This window comes from Maylandia zebra, linkage group LG1 (assembly GCF_041146795.1).
Source record: "Maylandia zebra isolate NMK-2024a linkage group LG1, Mzebra_GT3a, whole genome shotgun sequence".
Lineage (NCBI taxonomy): Eukaryota > Metazoa > Chordata > Actinopteri > Cichliformes > Cichlidae > Maylandia > Maylandia zebra.
The window spans coordinates 41,737,698-41,757,865 of NC_135167.1; the positions used below are offsets into that span (position 1 = coordinate 41,737,698).

Here is a 20,168-nt window from a genome sequence, read left to right on the forward strand (position 1 = left end):
AGCTTTAAACTGCTTTTTAAACCGAGCTCTGAGCTCGCGTATTCAGAGCCTCCTGTTTGTGCTGCAGATTCTCTCCACAGACTGTTTCTCTGTCCTAATTTCTGCTGTTCAGACACATAAAAACCAAATAAAGCTGAAGTAGAAAACATGTCTTTGTTGATCATTTATTTAGCGGACGAGCTGCTCATGCAGCGACACCTGAGGTTTGACAAGGTGAGTTTAATGTACAGTCATGTGAACTGCCGATAAAGACACGTTAAACAGATTTGTGACTGCATCAGCACTAAAACTGTGCAGCAAGAGATTGATGGCCGAGCAGCTGGTGCAGGTGTGAGGTGAAGTACTTTTGTACCTCACCTTAACACCCGGATATCACCTGGGTATCATCTGCATAGCTGTAAAAATGGATGCAGTGTTTTCAAATAGTATTAAATAAGGGAAGCGTACATTAAGATCACTGGTCCCAGCACAGAACCCTGAGGAACTCCACGGCCAGTTTTGGGTGTTAGGGATTACAAAGTAACAAGTTACTGTAATCACATTACATTTCAGTAATGCAGTAATGTAATCGCATTACAGTTGCAATTATGTCATTACTTTCATTGAACAAGTTCTTGAGATAGTGCCAGCTGGACAGAAAGAAAACATTCTTGTATGGTACAGTCAGCTGATTCAGTTCATGTGCAGGAGGAGGACAATGGTGGAGCAGCACAGCGATAGCGTTCGAGGAGTGGAGATGTGGGCATTGCTTTTATTTTACTACACAAAAGGACAGGAAGACGGTAGAGTGGAAAGTGCAGCCAGGACACAAACAACCAGACTTTTCTACTAACACAACTTTGACTTGTAACAGTCGTAATAGTGCGGTGTCTCCTTGAGACAGCGTAAGTTGATGTTTAGTGATGTCACAAGTATTCACCACTGCCCTCTGTAGAGCGGCGTGCTCACACATGGACCTCATATCGTTACCTCACTAACTCAAAGTATGTTGTATGAACTGTATGTTGGTTGTATGAACTCTGCTCACTTCATGTATGATGAGACCGCAGCCGTTCAGCCGGGCTTGTAAGGTTGGCGTTTATTAAAGGACAAACACTGTGGACTTCCCACTGCCACTATGGTCGCAAGCTTTTGACTGTCCTGCTGAGTGTGTCGGCTGCCTCCTGTCGACCACTGAATACAGTCCACGTTACAGACACTTTGCTAACATGTGAACGGGTGGCATGCTAACGCTAAGCTAGCCAAGAACCCAGAGTGTTGTTAAAGCAGACGTTAGCCCAGCATCCAGAGCCTGAACTTATGAGCTCATCTTTAATTTGAGTTAATAAGTGATAAACTAAAAACCAAAGTCCATATGTGTGCGGTCATTAGGAGGGCTTTGCGTTGGTGTGTGGGACTGTAGCCTGTAGGTAACTGGTAACAATGGGTTTGAGGTCATTTTGTAGAGAAATCAGAAAGTAATGTAACCAGTAGTCTGACAACATACTTCTCCGGCGAGGAATTAAATAAGTTACTACATTACTTTTAAGAAAAGTAAAAGCTAATGTGTGATCCATTACTTTTCTTGAGTAACTACCCCAACACTGCCAAGGATGATAACATTGCTAAAAACCTGAAACACAAACAAACATGCATGAGTCACATCATGGGTATGGTCACATTTGAACCTCCAAAGCTGCAGTTCCTCTAACATCCAGCAGATGTACCAGTGAGTCAGTCCCCAGAGACTTCCATGCCCCCACAGGTCACCTGTTTGAACTGGATTAAGGCTTAAAGCTTGCATCATTAGGGGCGTGACCTCCTTGACTAACAAGTGGATGGTGAAACAGGCAGCTGTAGCTGCTCGCTGTCCGCTTGGCTGAACTGGATCTCTGGACCACGTTTGTGCTGTCAGACATCATCTAACCAATAACATGACTGCTGTGAGGTCACCATACTAACAGACTGAGAAGGCTGAGCTCTGAATGAGTGAGATTTGATGTTGTTGTATGCCACGCCTATACAGCCTCTGGATGCAGACACATCCTGTTGTCTTAGAGCTCCACCCTGTGGTTCACAGAGGGAGCACGTCCATTTTGGAGGTGTCCCTGACGAGGTCATCCAGACACTAGAAGCTGCTCTGTGGATTCAGATGAGATTAATGATTGATTGAGATTAATGAGAAAAAAAGATGCACTTTAATTTGTAATCAAGAGGCATCAGCATGCTGCTGCTGTTTGACTGCAGTCACTTCTCTTAAAGGCCTGACACAAGGGTCAGAGGTCAGCGCCTTCTCTCTGAGCATCATCTGTGGAGGGCGTGACAAACCATGTGATCTAAACTGATAAAGTCAACATGCAGACAAAATGACCGCGTTATTCTGATTCTGTGGCAACAACTCTGCTCAGGCGCCTGCAAATAAAAATCACCTGACACAAAGCATAAGTCACATGCTAAAGTCACGTGCTTTCATTGGCTGATCTGCTGCAGTCTGGTTGTTGGTGGAGGGCTGCGGCTCGTGCTCCCTGCTGTGAGGACCCTCTCTGGTGGACATTCGGTCTATGTATTGGGACGAAGTGTCCGCATCACTCCTCACCCAGCGGCAGCAGGCGGCGAGGTCGGCCCTAAAGGACGGCGTGTAGAAGCCGTAGATGATGGGGTCGCAGCAGGTGTTCAGGTTCCCAAACACAAAGAGGGCGTGGTGGACGTACTCCGGTGTGATGCGCAGCATGTCGGGCTGGAACCAGTACCAAATCCCCAGCAGGTAGTATGGCGTCCAGCACACGACAAAGGACAGCACGATGACCACCGTCATCTTCAGAGTCTTCATCCGAGCCTTTGGGATGATGTCGGTGCCACTGCGACGCAGGGGCGACTCACCTGCTGAAAGAGGGAGTGTCTACATTGCTGATCATACAACAAATCAGCTGTGATGGCTGAGAACAGGTGTGGTTCAGATGCGTTACAGGTGTTGTTCACAGATGTGTTACCTTTGTCTCTCAGGTGCTGCTGGTGGATGTGCAGCAGGATGCGGCTGTAGCAGCAGCTCATCACCAGCAGGGGGACGACATACAGCGTGGTAAAGTGAAACATGTTGTAAACAGTTTCCTGCCAGCGGCGACTGAAGCTACCGTGAGACGCACACTGAGTGAAGTCCACCGAGTCCACCCTGATGGTCCTGAAGATAAATAGCTAATGGACGGACAGAGTCACACTTTGGAGGCCTCACATTAGTATTTCTAACAATAAACAACAGCTCATTAGATAAAAAATCCAGATGTGACGTCCTGGTCTGAGTTTCAGTTTTGCTCTGAAGCTGCTCTTACTTTGAACTAGCAACTGACGTCTCAGGATCGGTAGCATGCCTTATAGAAACAAAGGGGAGCAGTTAGCCTGAGCTATCAGCAGGAGGTTGTGCATGGATAATCCAGAGCATTCCTGCCAGGATTAACACGCAGTCAGAATTTACTGCAGGAACTTTCACCTGGATCAGCTGCATGTGAGAGCAGCCGGCACCTGCTGACAGGTGGAGAAGCTGCTGACTGCTGAGACAGGAGGATCTCTAACAAGAAAACGTGATCATTTAACCTGCTTTAATAAAATCAAGTTTCTTGTCGCCTCATACATGTGGGTGCAGAGCGAGCAGCAGGTGCACAGGTAGCAGCAACACACAACTTAATGTTATGTTACATGACAGACTGCTGCATTCACTTTTCAGCTGTGGAAAAAACTCATGTCTTTCATAACAAAGCGAGTCATCTCCAGGTGTTTTATTTTTCGCGTATACGTCAGAGACAAAACTCCAACCGTGAGTTACCGTTACCTCTGCTCTCAGTTACCTCTGCTCTCAGTTACCTCTGATCAAAGTTACCTCTGCTCACAGTTACTTCTGCTCACAGTTACCTCTGCTCTCAGTTACCTCTGATCAAAGTTACCTCTGCTCACAGTTACTTCTGCTCACAGTTACTTCTGCTCACAGTTACTTCTGCTCACAGTTACCTCTGCTCACAGTTACTTCTGCTCACAGTTACTTCTGCTCACAGTTACCTCTGCTCTCAGTTACCTCTGATCAAAGTTACCTCTGCTCACAGTTACTTCTGCTCACAGTTACTTCTGCTCACAGTTACCTCTGCTCTCAGTTACCTCTGCTCACAGTTACCTCTGCTCTCAGTTACCTCTGATCAAAGTTACCTCTGATCAAAGTTACCTCTGATCAAAGTTACCTCTGATCAAAGTTACCTCTGCTCACAGTTACTTCTGCTCACAGTTACCTCTGCTCTCAGTTACTTCTGCTCTCAGTTACCTCTGTTCTCAGTTACTTCTGCTCTCAGTTACCTCTGCTCTCAGTTACTTCTGCTCTCAGTTACTTCTGCTCTCAGTTACTTCTGCTCTCAGTTACCTCTGCTCTCAGTTACTTCTGCTCTCAGTTACCTCTGCTCTCAGTTACCTCTGCTCACAGTTATTGCTGCTCTCAGTTACCTCTGCTCACAGTTACTTCTGCTGACAGTTACTTCTGCTCACAGTTACTTCTGCTCACAGTTACTTCTGCTTACAGTTACCTCTGCCCACAGTTACCTCTGCTCACAGTTACCTCTGCCCACAGTTACCTCTGCTCACAGTTACTTCTGCTCTCAGTTACCTCTGCTCTCAGTTACCTCTGCTCACAGTTACTTCTGCTCTCAGTTACCTCTGCTCACAGTTACCTCTGATCAAAGTTACCTCTGCTCTCAGTTACCTGTGCTCTCAGTTATTGCTGCTCTCAGTTACCTCTGCTCACAGTTACCTCTGCTCACAGTTACCTCTGCCCACAGTTACCTCTGCTCACAGTTACCTCTGCTCACAGTTACCTTTGCCCACAGTTACCTCTGCTCACAGTTACCTCTGCCCACAGTTACCTCTGCTCACAGTTACCTGTGCTCTCAGTTACCTCTGCTCTCAGTTACCTCTGCTCACAGTTACCTCTGCTCTCAGTGACCTCTGCTCTCAGTTACCTCTGCTCTCAGTTACTTCTGCTCTCAGTTACCTCTGCTCACAGTTACTTCTGCTCACAGTTACCTCTGCTCTCAGTTACCTCTGCTCACAGTTACTTCTGCTCACAGTTACCTCTGCTCTCAGTTACCTCTGATCAAAGTTACCTCTGCTCACAGTTACTTCTGCTCACAGTTACTTCTGCTCACAGTTACCTCTGCTCTCAGTTACCTCTGCTCACAGTTACTTCTGCTCACAGTTACCTCTGCTCTCAGTTACCTCTGATCAAAGTTACCTCTGCTCTCAGTTACCTCTGCTCTCAGTTACCTCTGCTCTCAGTTACCTCTGATCAAAGTTACCTCTGCTCTCAGTTACCTCTGCTCTCAGTTACCTCTGCTCACAGTTACTTCTGCTCACAGTTACCTCTGCTCTCAGTTACCTCTGATCAAAGTTACCTCTGATCAAAGTTACCTCTGCTCACAGTTACTTCTGCTCACAGTTACTTCTGCTCACAGTTACTGCTGCTCTCAGTTACCTCTGCTCTCAGTTACCTCTGCTCTCAGTTACCTCTGCTCACAGTTACCTCTGCTCTCAGTTACCTCTGCTCTCAGTTACCTCTGATCAAAGTTACTTCTGCTCACAGTTACCTCTGCTCTCAGTTACCTCTGATCAAAGTTACCTCTGATCAAAGTTACCTCTGCTCACAGTTACTTCTGCTCACAGTTACCTCTGCTGACAGTTACCTCTGCCCACAGTTACTTCTGCTCACAGTTACCTCTGCTCACAGTTACCTCTGCTCACAGTTACTTCTGCTCTCAGTTACTTCTGCTCACAGTTACTGCTGCTCTCAGTTACCTCTGCTCTCAGTTACCTCTGCTCTCAGTTACTTCTGCTCACAGTTACCTCTGCTCTCAGTTACCTCTGATTAAAGTTACCTCTGCTCACAGTTACCTCTGCTCACAGTTACTTCTGCTCACAGTTACCTCTGCTCTCAGTTACTTCTGCTCACAGTTACCTCTGCTCTCAGTTACCTCTGATCAAAGTTACCTCTGATCAAAGTTACCTCTGCTGACAGTTACCTCTGCTCACAGTTACTTCTGCTCTCAGTTACCTCTGCTCTCAGTTACTTCTGCTCACAGTTACCTCTGCTCTCAGTTACCTCTGATCAAAGTTACCTCTGATCAAAGTTACCTCTGCTGACAGTTACCTCTGCCCACAGTTACTTCTGCTCTCAGTTACCTCTGCTCTCAGTTACCTCTGCTCACAGTTACTTCTGCTCACAGTTACCTCTGCTCTCAGTTACCTCTGATCAAAGTTACCTCTGCTCTCAGTTACCTCTGCTCTCAGTTACCTCTGCTCACAGTTACCTCTGCTCACAGTTACTTCTGCTCACAGTTACTTCTGCTCACAGTTACCTCTGCTGACAGTTACCTCTGCCCACAGTTACTTCTGCTCACAGTTACCTCTGCTCACAGTTACCTCTGCTCACAGTTACTTCTGCTCTCAGTTACTTCTGCTCACAGTTACTGCTGCTCTCAGTTACCTCTGCTCTCAGTTACCTCTGCTCTCAGTTACTTCTGCTCACAGTTACTTCTGCTCACAGTTACCTCTGCTCTCAGTTACTTCTGCTCACAGTTACCTCTGCTCTCAGTTACCTCTGATCAAAGTTACCTCTGATCACAGTTACCTCTGCTGACAGTTACCTCTGCTCACAGTTACTTCTGCTCTCAGTTACCTCTGCTCTCAGTTACTTCTGCTCACAGTTACCTCTGCTCTCAGTTACCTCTGATCAAAGTTACCTCTGATCAAAGTTACCTCTGCTGACAGTTACCTCTGCCCACAGTTACTTCTGCTCTCAGTTACCTCTGCTCTCAGTTACCTCTGCTCACAGTTACTTCTGCTCACAGTTACCTCTGCTCTCAGTTACCTCTGATCAAAGTTACCTCTGCTCTCAGTTACCTCTGCTCTCAGTTACCTCTGCTCACAGTTACCTCTGCTCACAGTTACCTCTGCTCACAGTTACTTCTGCTGACAGTTACCTCTGCTCACAGTTACCTCTGCTCACAGTTACTTCTGCTGACAGTTACCTCTGCTCACAGTTACTTCTGCTCTCAGTTACCTCTGCTCACAGTTACTTCTGCTCACAGTTACCTCTGCTCACAGTTACTTCTGCTCACAGTTACCTCTGCTGACAGTTACCTCTGCCCACAGTTACTTCTGCTCACAGTTACCTCTGCTCACAGTTACCTGTGGTGATGCAAGCAGAATGCTGAGGGTCCAAGCCAGTAGCAACATGCGTCGGTTCCTGCTGTGCGCACTCAGAGCATCCAGTGGGTGCAGAATCGCATGCTGGCGATCTAGGCTGATGACAACAAGGATGAAGGCAGAGGCGTGCATGGCGAACAGCTTCAGGAAGCAGAGCAGCTTGCAGAGCGCATCACCACCATACCACTGCACTGTCATGTTCCACACTGCATCCAGAGGCATCACCACAAATGTCATCATCAGGTCGGCTGATGCCAGGCTCAGCATTAATGGGCGCAGGTGAGATGCCAAACGCTGCCCTCGCCACACACTGACCAATAGGGCAAGATTACTGCAGGCAGCAAACAAGAAGAGGACAAAGGTGGCTCCAACTCGGAACTGAGCAGCCCGGGTGAAGCTGGGAGCCTCCCAGTCTGGTAGAGGAGGGTACTGGGAGGTGTTGTGAAGGGTAGTGGCTGTAGAACTGGTGGGGGGTAAAGACAACCTCAGGATGGACCAGTTACCTGCCATCCTGTACAGAAGAAGAAAAATGAAAATGAAGTTTTAGAATCACAATCACATTCTTAAAAATTACTAACTGCTTTCAGTTAGTAAGTTTTAGGAGGTAGGGTTAACTTAGCACAAACACTAGCAGCAGGTACAAACTGTTAGCTTACCTTAGCACAAGCTATAAAAGCAATCTGAAACTGTTAGCTTAGCAAAAACCTTCTTATAACCATTTTCTTTTAGTCATTAAGCAGCGTATTCATTGGACGCTGAGCATTCATAGCAGGTACATTTGTGTACCTGTGCCCTCAGGGTTGTCTGACAGTTAAAATGTTTTCCTGGGGTCACACTAGTATGTTCTCCTTCATGTTATCGTTTGGGATATTCTTCTTCTTCTGTATCTTATAACCAGTGGACCTTCTCTGCATTGTGATGCGAGGCTTCTGGGGGTCACTGAACCTCAGTTTGCAGAGACACAGAGACTTGGTGTACAGGTGTTTTATTTAGGTTTAATCTGTTCCTAAGTCACAGAAGATGATTCACTTGCTGACCTTTCATTGGATATTGCAGATCACCTGTCTGTTTCTCTCTTTGTCTACCAACCTGTAGTCCAACAGCTCTTATTGTGTAATAGACTTCCTATCTGTCACAGATAAGAATCTCCCTAAAGGCTGAGGAGAAGGGGATGGGGTTACCATGGTAACTGGGGAGTCAGTTGACTCAGGTTCACCTGTTAAAGATAAAAATAGCTCCAGCAGGAAGCCCAAGGCCTTTAAGTGTTGGTGCATTAAAAAGAACCAATCAGCGATCAATAATGCAGATGATAAATCCCAGACAATAGGGAATGTTTTCAACTGATTGGTGGAATGAACCTTCAGGCTTCTGATGGAGAAGCAGCTGAAATCTGTCTGGGCTGCTGTCAGCAGATGATGCTCACAGGTAGATGGAGGCGAATGTGCTCTCTGAGTGGATGCAGTCTAATGGTAAATATGACCATATGAAAACTGTCTCTAAGAGAAACACATCTGGTCCTTCACATGTGTTTCAGCACCACGAGTGTCCCATTTCCCCTCGTTGTTCACGGTGTGACGTCTGCTGCCCGTCACTACTGTCACCGTCACACACACACATCAGATGTTGCTATCCTAGTGGGGATATTCCATTGACACAATGCTTTCCCTAGCTGCTTATCCTAACCGTAAACCTAACCATAAAAATGGTAAATGGCCTGTATGGTGCTTTACACATTCAGTCATCCACCCATTCACACACTGGTGATGGCAAGCTACACAGCCACCCTGGGGCGCACAACCATAACCCAATTGTAACCCTGACACTAAAACCACATTTTGAGTGTGAAAAATGCCTTTAACTTGTGGGGACCTGGATTTTGGTCCCCCTGAGATAGGAAAACACACACACACACACAGGTCAGGTTACAGCTCAGAGGTCTGCAGCTAATTTTGGCTCCAGGATCAGTGTGTGTGTGTGTTTGTGGGTGTTCATTATATTACCTTGGCAACCTTCACCTCTGTCACTGCAGAGGTTCAGACTCCGCCTCCTACGTCTGACTGGCTGAGCTCCTTGGCCAGCGTGTTTGTGTCTGATGCTAGAGAGGCAGAGCCTTCACCAATCAGAGGGCTGGGTGGGAAATATCAGTGTGTTGAACAATGAACGAGAGTGTGTGTGTGTGTGTGTGTGTGTGTGTGCGCGCACGTGTATGTGTGAGTGAATACAACCTGTTAACTAAACCAAGTCTCCATAAACATGTGATTCAGAGCACCTGACCTTCAGCACTGACCAGTCGCCTGAAGGTCCTTAGTATTGTAAAGAGTACAGTGAGGTGAGATGACGCCTATGCACACACACTATGGTGACAGTCCTGTACAGCTCGAGCTGCTCACTCAGTCCAGACGATGGAGGTGAACAATCACCAACAACCTGCACCGCCGTGTGCCACGCCAGGGGCGACAATGGTGAACTAGAGCACAAACTTCCTGTTAAAGTTCTTCTTCTACGCCATCAAACCCAGCCCCTCTTACTTCACCTCCGTTTTGAATATGCAAATTAGTCCCAGCTTCTAACTCTCGCCACACATCCACCTTTTACCTGCAGCTCAAGCTGACCTGCTCAAAGAAAAAGAAGGGTGTCTCCTCTCTGCAGTGTTAGAAATAAAACAGGAAATAACAAGATGACATCATCAAACAGCTGTTCTGGGCTCATTGCTGTCAGATGATCCTTCAACAGGTTAGCCCCACCCCTCAGGATGATGTGATCAGGTTGAGTTTGATCAGAGAGCTAAGCAACAGACCAAGCTCAGTTCACAATCACATCAAAGCACCTTCACTGAGGCTTTTATTGTGAAAGGGTTTGTTTCTACCTGCTCAGCAGCTATGGATCGTTTCTCCGCCTCAGGTCGGACTCCTCTGTTCTCCTCCTCTCCTCCTCATGTTCTTCCTGCACTCCAGCACAGCAGAACCCAGAAGAACCCAGAGAACCGCCTCTGATCCTGATCCTCAGCTGCAGCAATGAAGAGAACCACTGAGACTCAGACAGGCTGCAGTGAGGAGGAGGAGGGGGAGGAGCTACAGCACTGTGTGTGTGTGTGTGCTTCCTGCTGAGTCAAAAATCACTGTTTCAATAGTTTCATCACTAATAATTTAATTACAATTAAATAATAAATGTTTTACACAGAAAAACAGTCCAAAGAATTCTGTCTGGAGACAGACGGCTGGTTGTGTGTTTTTATTTCTTTTTAGGTTTTCTGTTGTCAGAGTCTCGGGTCAGAGTGAGCAGCACAATGTGATGGCTCAGCTCTGATTCTCGGTCTGAGCCACGGCAACGCTGCAGCATTAGCTGACTGAAGCTCTAAGGACTTCAGTGACGCTGACAGGTCCTCTCCGATTACCGACTGTCCAATCAGGAGAGCTTACATCAGCAAACAAAACTGAGACCTCCAACTGGACACAAGGGAGGACTGCTCTCTGATGTCACCTGGGCTGCTGGGCGGGGCCTCACTGTCCTGAGCCAGTGAAGCATTGCTGGAAAAAAAAGGTTTATTTATTGACTTTTAAAAAATTGATTAATAAAGTTTGATTAATGGATGTGTCACCTGTCAGTGCGAGGGTTCCCTCTGTCCAACCACAACTCACCTGGAAACACACAGGTACGTTATCAGTTCCACTTCCTGTCGCATTTAAAGCAAAGCACACCTGTTTGACGAGGTGATCGCCCAATTAGGTTTCAGTTCAATTCAGCTTCATTCATATCAGTAGTCGCCCCAAACACCTACAATAATTCAGAGAAACCGCAACAGCCCCTGTGAGCAAGCACTTTGGTGACAGGGGGAAGGAAAAAACCCCTTATAACAGGAAGAAACCTTCAGCAGAGCCAGGCCGGTTCAGGATTTAATGAATCAATATTGCATTATTCAAATTAAAATAAATTTTTTAAAGCCAGCCCTGTTTGACCGACAGCACTGTGAGGAAGCCGGCGCCATCCTCAGCAGCTCACTCACACAGAACTCCCGCCTGCATCGGTCTGCCTGCTCTCTCTGATCCAATCAGCAGGAGGCTTTCAGACTCTGCTGCTGTTTGCTCACGGAGACGCCCGGAGGTCCCCGAACGGGAAGCGCAGCTCCAAATTTAGATCGCTGCAGGTGGAATAATAACCTCACGTAGACCTCACTGCAGCTGTGCACATGCTTTCACATATAAATATATTCATGGGTACAAAGTGAATAATTCATCAGGCTCCTTATTATTCACGGTGACTGTGAAGCTTTAAATAGCTTCTCTTCGTCCTCACACAGCTTCAGCTCTGAAGTGACTCCGGCAGTGACAGCCTGCCTCCCTCTTCCTGTGGTGTTCAGGTGCAGACAGACATCAGACAACATGTTTGTGCACACCTTTATAAATCTGACTCAAGGCAACAGGTGCACCCCAGCTCTTCATCAACCTCAATTTCAATTCAAATCACAGCGGTCACCTCAAGATGCTTTGTATTGTAAGGTGTAGCCTACAATAACACAGAGTAACACCCAGCAATCATATGACCCCCTATGAGCAGCACTTTGGCAACAGTGGGAAGGAAAAACTCCCTTTTAACAGGAAGAAACCTCCGGCTGAACCAGGCTCAGGGAAGGTGGGGGTGAGAGGAGGAAGACGACACAAAGACACGCCGTGGAAGAGAGCTAAATGATTCAGTGCAGAGTGGTCAATAAACACATAGTGAGTGAAGAAGAAACACCCAGTGCATCATGGGAATCCCCGGCAGCCTACGTCTATTGCAGCATCACTAAGGGAGGATTCAGGGTCACCTGGTCCAGCCCTAACTATATGCTTTAGCAAAAAGGAAAGTTTGAAGCCTAATCTTGAAAGTAGAGATAGTGTCTGTCTCCTGAATCCAAACTGGAAGCTGGTTCCACAGAAGAGGGGCCTGAAAACTGAAGGCTCTGCCTCCCATTCTACTTTTAAATACTCTAGGAACAACAAGTAGGCCTGCAGAGCGAGAGCGAAGTGCTCTAATGGGGTGATAGTGTCCACATGTCCCACAGGTGTTCCTCAGGTGTGCTGTGATGTGTATGAGGTGGTGGAGACTCACTGCGCTGCCGCTTGTTTAACTGGTCTGAGCTGGAAACAGAAATACAAACATTGTGGTTTGTTCAGAGGAAACAGGAGCCCACCTGAGGTCCAGATTTGGGCTGTGTTGGTCTTACCTCTGTCCAGGTGCTATGCTCATGTATTCAGGTGTTTCAGAGGCCTCCTGCTGAGATCCTGTTCACACACACACCCAACGTGAATCACACAAACTATGAAGTCCTACACAAGCCTGTTTCTAGCTGGAACAGGTGAGACTCACCTGGGGCATCAGTCTCTGGAGCATCTGGTTGCTGATTTGCTGCTGTGCCCGGGCTCTTTGTGATGTCACTCTTCCTGTGAGGACAAAGCTGATCAGTGACCTGTCTGACCTTTTGTGTAGCGTGTAACAATGGGACTTACCTGACATGAGGTCCAATAGGTAGGCTGTGTCGATGTGGCCAGAGGCTGTGTGGTGCCGGTGGGTGGGGCTTCTGAGTCATTTAAACAGGAGGACATATTATACTGCTGTCAGGACAATATTCACCTGTCTGATGGTTTGATATTGTTTGATATCACCTGTGCTCATTCACAGGTGTGGGCAGGTGGTACTATGTCATGTGACATTCTTATATTTATTGAATCCTGCCTCTCTTATTGATTTCTTTGAACTAACGACAGAACTCTCATCCTCCAAACCATCACCATGTCCATTCCTACAAAACTGCTCAAAGAAGTCCTGCCATTAATTAATGCTTCGATCTTAAATATGATCAACCTGTCTCTAATGATCGGCTATGTACCACAGGCCTTCAAGCTGGCTGTAGTTAAACCTTTACTCAAAAAGCATCTCTAGACCCAGCAGTCTTAGCTAATTATAGGCCAATCTCCAACCTTCCTTTATATCAAACATCCTTGAAAGAGTAGTTGTCAAACAGCTAACAGATCATCTGCAGAGGTTTATTTGAAGAGTTTCAGTCAGGTTTCAGAGCTCATCACAGCACAGAAACAGCTTTAGTGAAGGTTGCAAATGATCTTCTTATGGCCTCTGACAGTGGACTCATCTCTGTGCTTGTCCTGCTAGACCTCAGTGCAGCGTTCGATACCATCGACCATAATATCCTATTAGAGCGATTAGAACATGCTGTAGGTATTACAGGTACTGTGCTGCAGTGGTTTGTATCATATCTATCTAATAGACTCCAGTTTGTGCATGTAAATGGAGAGTCCTCTTCACACACTGAGGTTAATTATGGAGTTCCACAGGGTTCAGTGCTAGGACCAATTCTGTTTACATTATACATGCTTCCCTTAGGCAGCATCATTAGAAGACATAGCATACATTTACACTGCTGTGCAGATGTAAGTAGCTTGCAAAGAAAAGCGTCTGGACTTCTTTAAGTTGCTTGAAGACGTTTCACCTCTCATCCGAGAAGCTTCTTCAGTTCTAAGGTCAAATGGTGGAGAGTCCCAGATTTAAACCCGGTGGGAGTTTCCCCCCACAGAGGGACAAAAGGACCCCTGATGATCCTCTAATCACATGAGACAAGGTGTGAAACTGGGTGTGGGTCCCAATCAGCCAGAGTTTCGGGTGAGCTCATTGTGAAACCTGGCCCCACCTTATCATGTGATTTCCTGAGGTCAGATGGCCCAGGATGTGAGTGGGCGTTAAGGGGTCTGGGAAGGAACTCAAAACTGGATTATAGATGGCAGAACATTGGCATCCTCGAAAGAGTGACCTTTGACCTTTAGATGCAGATGGACTGCTGAGTCTTGTCCTGTGGAGGTGGCTCTTCTGTGTTGTGCCATGCGCTTGTGAAGTGGCTGTTTGGTCTCTCCAATGTAGAGGTCTGAGCATTCCTCGCTGCACTGTACAGCATACACCACATTGTTAAGTTTGTGTTTTGGCGTTTTGTCTTTCGGGTGAACCAGTTTCTGTCTGAGCGTGTTGCTGGGTCTGAAATACACCGGGATGTCGTGCTTGGAGAAAACTCTCCTGAGTTTCTCTGATACACCGGCTACATAGGGGATGACAATGTTGTTGCGTCTGTCCTTCTTATCCTCCCTCGCTGGTGTCTGGTCTTCTTTTCTGTGCCTCTTTGCTGACTTTAAGAACGCCCATTTAGGATAGCCGTATGTTTTAAGTGCTTCCTTTACATGTGTGTGTTCCTTCTTTTCCCTTCAGGCTTAGAGGGAACATGTTCTGCCCGGTGGTGTAGGGTCCTGATTACTCCAAGTTTGTGTTCCAGAGGGTGATGGGAGTCAAAGAGGAGGTACTGGTCCGTGTGTGTGGGCTTCCGGTAAACTTCGATGTTGAGGTTGCCGTTCTCTTCAATGTGCACAGCACAGTCCAGGAAAGGCAGACAGTTGTCCTTTGTGTCTTCCCTGGTGAACTTGATGTTTTTATCCACAGAGTTAATGTGCGCAGTGAAGGATTCCACTTCTTGTGTCTTGATTTTGACCCAGGTGTCGTCCACATATCTGTACCAGTGGCTGGGTACTCTTCCTTTGAAAGAGCCAAGAGCCTTCCTTTCCACTTCCTCCATGTAAAGGTTGGCTACAATAGGTGACACGGGGGAGCCCATGGCACAGCCATGTTTTTGTCTGTAGAAACCCTCGTTGTACTTGAAATATGTAGTGGTGAGGCAGAGGTCTAACAGTGTGCAGATCTGATCGGGGTTGAAGTTGGTCCTGTCCTCCAAGGAGCTGTCTTCTTGTAGTTGTTTTCTGACAGTCTCCACGGCCTCCGTGGTGGGTTTGCAAGTGAAGAGAAAGACTACATCAAAGGACACCATGGTTTCATCTGGATCCAGGGTAAGTTTCTGGACCTTGTCGGTGAAGTCGGTGGAGTTCTTGATGTGGTGTGGGGTGTTCCCCACGAGAGGAGCAAGGATGGTAGCAAGGTGTTTAGCAATGTTATAAGTGGCTGAGTTTATGCTACTGACTATGGGTCTGAGTGGGACAGCTTCCTTGTGGATTTTAGGAAGTCCGTAGATGCAGGGTATGGCATCCCCTGGGTAAAGGCGGTGATATGTAAGGCGGTCAATGATTTTGTCCCTTTCGAGAGACCAAACAGCCACTTCATAAGCGCAAGAAGAGCCACCTCCACAGGACAAGACTCAGCAGTCCATCTGCATCTAAAGGTCAAAGGTCACTCTTTCGAGGATGCCAACGTTCACATTTTGGACAGAGAGGACAGATGGTTTGAAAGAGGAGTGAAAGAAGCCATTTATATCCACTGTGAGCGACCATCTTTGAACAGAGGCGGTGGTTTACGACACCAACTCTCTGCCATCTATAATCCAGTTTTGAGATCCTCCCCAGACGCCTTAACGCCCACTCACATCCTGGGCCATCTGACCTCAGGAATTCGCATGATAAGGTGGGGCCAGGTTTCACAATGAACTCACCTGAAACCCTGGCTGATTGTGACCCACACCCAGTTTCACACCTTGGGTCATGTGATTAGAGGATCATCAGGGGGTCCTTTTGTCCCTCTGTGGGGGGAAACTCCCACCGGGTTTATATCTGGGACTCTCCGCCATTTGACCTTAGAACTGAAGAAGCTTCTCGGATGAGAGGTGAAACGTCTTCAAGCAACTTAAAGAAGTCCAGACGCTTTTCTTTCCAAGCTCCTTAGACTACGATGACCTGGATGACTGAGAACCTTCACAGACACACTGCTATGCTGATGACAGCCAGCTCTATCTGTCCATGAAGCCAGATAACACACACCAATGAGTTAAATTGCAGGAATGTCTTAAAGACAAAAAGACCTGGATGGCCGCTAACTTTCTGCTTCTTAATTCAGATCAAACTGAGGTTATTGGGCTTTATAACCAGTGATGGGTTTAGTGAATGGGTGTTGTGGTAAGACCTGAGGACCGACGGTCAGACTCTGCTGCAGCGTGGCAGTCAGTCGCTCCACCAGTTGGTCCTGGATGCCGCCGCTGTCCTGAAAGCGAAGAAGACGAGGTTTGATGCTCCCGTGTATCATCTGACAGAGATCTTAATGGACTTCTGTCAAACTGACTCTGACCCGAGGTCCAAGCTTTCAGTAGGACAGATTGTTGTAAGGCTTTCTTTGCAGCACAACGACTGCACCTCATACAGAACGCAGAGTCCTCATGGGTATGCAGAAATCTGAAGTCACTGCATCAGCTTGCAGGTCAGCACAGAATGACCTTTAAGTCCATCCTCTGGTTCCCGATACTGTCATACAGCTGTGACCTGCTCAGCTCAGATATTTGAACTGCTCCGAGTGTGTGTGTCTGTGTTTTTTTGTGTAGTTTTGTTTTGTGTGAAGTGTGTAGAGTTGATGTGTGTGATGAAATGCTGTATGAATAAAGTTTGCATCGACAGTTTGAACAGAGACACGACAATGCTGCTCTGTGGCGACTCTTTCATGCTCTGATCGCTCTCACTGATCAAACAACCTCCAACAGGTGAGTACACACTCGTGCTGACCTCACATTACCACCGTACCTACCTGGCAGTGAGAGAGCGCACTCAGAGCCTGTTTGTAGAGCTGAACCGCTTTGTGTTGCTTCCTCTGCACCAGGTAACACTCAGCCAGCACCTCGCACACCTGAGCCTGTGCCAGGTAGTCCCCTACACACACACACACACACACACACACACACACACACACACACACACACACACACAGGTGAGCACAGGGGTCTCACCTGTCCGATGTACATAGACAGTACTGATGTTACCTGTGTCTCTGAATCCCTGTAGGGCGAGGATTAAGCTCTCTGCTGCTTCCTCTTCCTCACCGATCCGACTGAAGGCAAACGCAAGGTTACTGAAACAGCGAGCCTGGTCGCCACGGCAACCCTGAGAGCCTGTACACAAACACAGAGCATTGTTATAGCTAAACTGATTTTCCTGTCAGACTCCTGATTAAAGATGTGGCAAGTGTTTGTGAGGGTCAAAGGTGAACTGCTTAAACAGGTGAGCCGCAGGTGTGCGCCTCACCGTACAGTCCAGCGGCCAGCCTGTGGTAGTCCACGGCGGACCTGAACTGGCCCATGGAGTTCAGCGCCGCTCCCAGGTTGTGCAAGACCTTGGGCAGCAGGGGGGGCCACTTAGCCGCGGGGCTCAGAGCCTTCTGGAAACACTGCACTGCCTCCTGGAAAGACCTGAGCCGGCAGTAAGACACGCCCACCGACAGGTACAGCTCACCTGAGTGACAGAGAAGCAGTTACAGTAACTAGTGCGTGCTCTCCTCCTGCCTGGGTGTTTGGTACGCAGGGCCCACGACTGAGAACAGGAAGGCTGCACAGATGGTTATTATCACCGCCTTGGAGGCCATCGCCAGATCCTCCTGTCTCAGGTAAACCAGGGCCATGTGATGCCTCACATCCCGCCCACAAACCCGTTTGACCCGCGGCTCTCTAGTGGGTACCACAGGTCCATCAGGTCCCACACCTCCAGACTCACCTCTTCCCCTGGACCAGGGGTCAGCAACCTTTAACACCCAATGAGCCATCTGGACGCACCTGAGCGGCACCCGCAATCACGCCTCGCCGCCTTTACGTCTGTGCTCTCTCTGCTGTTGTGTTGGTGTGTGTCGGGCTGTGAGCTGCAAAGCTACAGTCGGCTGTGTGCGCACAGCAACCGTGTGTGAAAAGTGGTCAATAAAGAGATGCTGAAAAGCCTGTTCATGGAAACATCGTCGGGTCTGCCGTGATATGTTTACAACGGGACTTCTGCTCCTGAACCTCTGCGCACAGCGTCTGCAGATCGGGGCTGTACGAAGTCACTTTCATCTTTACGCAGGACTGTAAGCTGTCGTCTGTGAGGCGTGAGCGTGTTTGTTTTAACATAGTTGGGGAACAGCTGCTGACATGATGTGGATCCGAAGAGCCATAATTGGCCTGGCTGGGGTTGAAAGTCTCCCGTAAATGCACGCCGTTTCGGCAGGTACACCAGCTTCCACAAGTGTGACGCTTATTTTGAGCGATGAAAAAATAGAATATAATTTTATTTTTATATTTCAATATCACAATAATCTTCCAATTTAGAACTACAAGTTAAAAAAGAACTAACATAAATAAATTACACTTCAGCTAAATACTTCTAATTTATTTTCCCAAACCACGCGGAGCCGCACTATAAGGACTAAAGAGCCGCAGGTTGCCGACCCCTGCCCTGGACCATTCGGACGGTTAACAAACACCCTCCCCCCACACCCCACCTTGGCCACCCACCAACCTGAACCCTCGTCACTCAGGTCAGTCACACACAGACTCTACTTAGACCAAGTCTCTGCACCACCTCCAAGCATTTTGCAGGTTTTTTCTCTAACGGCTTTCTCTTGTGTCTCCTGTGTGTTATTTATTCCTGCATAGTTGCCTTGGAGCACCACAGCTCGATTGCACAGTGACACTAAAGGCCTATTCTATTCTATTCTATTCCATTCTGAATCAAGCAACCTTCTTTCAGGTGATTACCCAGAGTCCTCGGGTCCGTAATGCTCCCCATCAAACTCAGACACTCTGACAGCACACCGATGATGTCCTCCTGGTTGCACTGATCTGATTGGGTCATGTGACTTCCTGCTTCTGACAGGGCGGTGGCTGCATAGTCCAACATGTTGGCCACTCTGTAACTCTCTGCAGCTCGCAAGTAACCCTGAGCCGCCAGCGCCCAGTCCTGTGACACACAGACAGACACACCTGAGTCACCTGGCTCACCTATTCTGTGTCAAATTCAGGTTTTGGTCCTGACCCGTGTCCTGCTGTAACAGCGGCTCATCTCCACGCAGGCATCCCCCTCGCTGCAGCCGTCTCCTTGTGACCTATACAGCTGGGCAGCTTGCAGGAAGTAGGTGGTGGCCTCCCGGCTCTGCCCCAGTGCATCATGGGCCAGGGCAAGGTTGAACTGGAGGTCAGGGAGGCGGTCGGCCTTGGGACCAGGCTGAGCATGCCGCAGGAAGTCCAGACCTTTCCGAGGTCGTCCTACCTCCACATAGGCAGCCCCGAGGTTAAAGGAACAGGCCCGCAGGACCCGCGAGTCCTGGAGCTGAGAGCATGATATGAAATGTAGTGCCAGGAGTGCCACTAACACTGCTGACACCACATCTGTTCTTGTAACCGCCTCACCTGCTCTGCAGCCTTCAGGGCATCTCTGAAGTACCTCAGCGCCTCCTGTGGGCGTCCCTCCTGCAGCGCTTTGTTCCCAGAAGATGTCAATTCCTCAATGTCTGCTGTCTGCTTCCGCCCCACACTCCCACTCCTCCTCTTCACCTTCACAGCTTCTTTACCTGAAGGGGCTGCACGGGACGTCATGCTGGACCTGAAGGAGGAAGAGTCACCTGGATAAAGACATGCAGATGTGCTAACCTGCTGCCTTCATCAATGAATCAGCTGACTACCGGAGAACCTGCAGGTTCAGGTGTGTGGACCAATCAGTCAGATCCATCCTCAGGATCAGGCGCAGGTCAGTGAGACAAATCAGTAACAGTGATTATCTACGTTATTATTGATCCATGAGGAAAGGTCTGATCAATCAGTAAGAGCTTATACTGAGGTTATTAAAGGGCTGAATCAGCTACAGCAGAGTACATCACTGAATTGCTGCCGATAACAAACACTCACAGCTTGCAGGGGATGATGAAGCTCCTCCTCCTCACTGCTCACCTGTCCCCTGAAACCGAACATTTGAAGCAGCTAGCCCCTCTGCTAAACCGCTCTGACCTGCAGGTTGACTCGTTGCTATGGTAACGCGGAAGTGGTCGGTAAAACCGGCAGCAACAGAAGAAGACTTCGCAAGTAAACTCTTTGCATTATGACGTCACGCCAGGTGAGTTATAAGATGTAAATATTTGCGGGAAGACCGTTTTCGATTCAGCTATTACGACAGTGAACTCCATAGACCACAATC

At 48.0% G+C, this 20,168-nt stretch overlaps 2 protein-coding genes across 8 annotated transcripts; both read right to left on the reverse strand.

The window, feature by feature from the left end:
* Window positions 1-116: 116 nt before the first annotated feature.
* LOC101476979 (gonadotropin-releasing hormone II receptor) lies at window positions 117-10,252 on the reverse strand. 3 transcript variants are annotated; one of them, XM_004572160.5, is made up of 4 exons: window positions 10,079-10,252; window positions 7,195-7,723; window positions 2,970-3,171; window positions 117-2,859 (listed from the first exon to the last, which is right to left on the reverse strand). In XM_004572160.5, the coding sequence occupies exons 2-4, from the start codon at window positions 7,720-7,722 to the stop codon at window positions 2,426-2,428; spliced, it is 1,164 nt and encodes a 387-aa protein (XP_004572217.1). In that variant the 5' UTR covers window position 7,723; window positions 10,079-10,252; the 3' UTR covers window positions 117-2,425. The 3 variants fall into 3 exon arrangements, with proteins under 3 accessions (XP_004572217.1, XP_004572216.1, XP_076742855.1); XM_004572159.5 differs by having other exon boundaries at window positions 117-2,862; XM_076886740.1 differs by lacking the exon at window positions 10,079-10,252 and adding an exon at window positions 7,869-8,088 and having other exon boundaries at window positions 117-2,862.
* Window positions 10,253-10,339: 87 nt separating this feature from the next.
* Window positions 10,340-20,136, reverse strand: LOC101476313 (tetratricopeptide repeat protein 24). 5 transcript variants are annotated; one of them, XM_004572156.6, is made up of 14 exons: window positions 19,883-20,136; window positions 19,388-19,580; window positions 19,014-19,307; window positions 18,737-18,938; window positions 17,259-17,465; window positions 16,997-17,125; window positions 16,765-16,886; window positions 16,153-16,230; window positions 12,699-12,769; window positions 12,559-12,632; window positions 12,416-12,473; window positions 12,301-12,329; window positions 10,811-10,850; window positions 10,340-10,739 (listed from the first exon to the last, which is right to left on the reverse strand). In XM_004572156.6, the coding sequence occupies exons 2-14, from the start codon at window positions 19,571-19,573 to the stop codon at window positions 10,628-10,630; spliced, it is 1,602 nt and encodes a 533-aa protein (XP_004572213.2). In that variant the 5' UTR covers window positions 19,574-19,580; window positions 19,883-20,136; the 3' UTR covers window positions 10,340-10,627. The 5 variants fall into 5 exon arrangements, 4 of the variants coding, with proteins under 4 accessions (XP_004572213.2, XP_004572214.2, XP_076742852.1 ...); XM_004572157.6 differs by having other exon boundaries at window positions 19,388-19,599; XM_076886737.1 differs by lacking the exon at window positions 19,883-20,136 and adding an exon at window positions 19,660-19,872 and having other exon boundaries at window positions 10,340-10,720.
* Between the last annotated feature and the right edge of the window lie 32 nt (window positions 20,137-20,168).

What these genes read in the sequence shown, in the direction of transcription:
- LOC101476979 (XM_004572159.5), bottom strand. Translation starts at nt 7,722, where the DNA reads ATGGCAGGTAACTGGTCCATCCTGAGGTTGTCTTTACCCCCCACCAGT. An exon ending in TTCTGCTTGCATCACCACAG is followed by an intron (nt 3,172 to 7,194) that starts GTAACTGTGAGC and finishes TCCGTCCATTAG; the next exon opens with CTATTTATCTTCAGGACCAT. An exon ending in GCAGCACCTGAGAGACAAAG is followed by an intron (nt 2,863 to 2,969) that starts GTAACACATCTG and finishes TCCCTCTTTCAG; the next exon opens with CAGGTGAGTCGCCCCTGCGT.
- LOC101476313 (XM_076886733.1), bottom strand. Translation starts at nt 19,706, where the DNA reads ATGGATCTGACTGATTGGTCCACACACCTGAACCTGCAGGTTCTCCG. An exon ending in CTGAACCTGCAGGTTCTCCG is followed by an intron (nt 19,581 to 19,659) that starts GTAGTCAGCTGA and finishes TTCCTCCTTCAG; the next exon opens with GTCCAGCATGACGTCCCGTG. An exon ending in GTCTGACCGTCGGTCCTCAG is followed by an intron (nt 12,770 to 16,152) that starts GTCTTACCACAA and finishes TAAATGACTCAG; the next exon opens with AAGCCCCACCCACCGGCACC.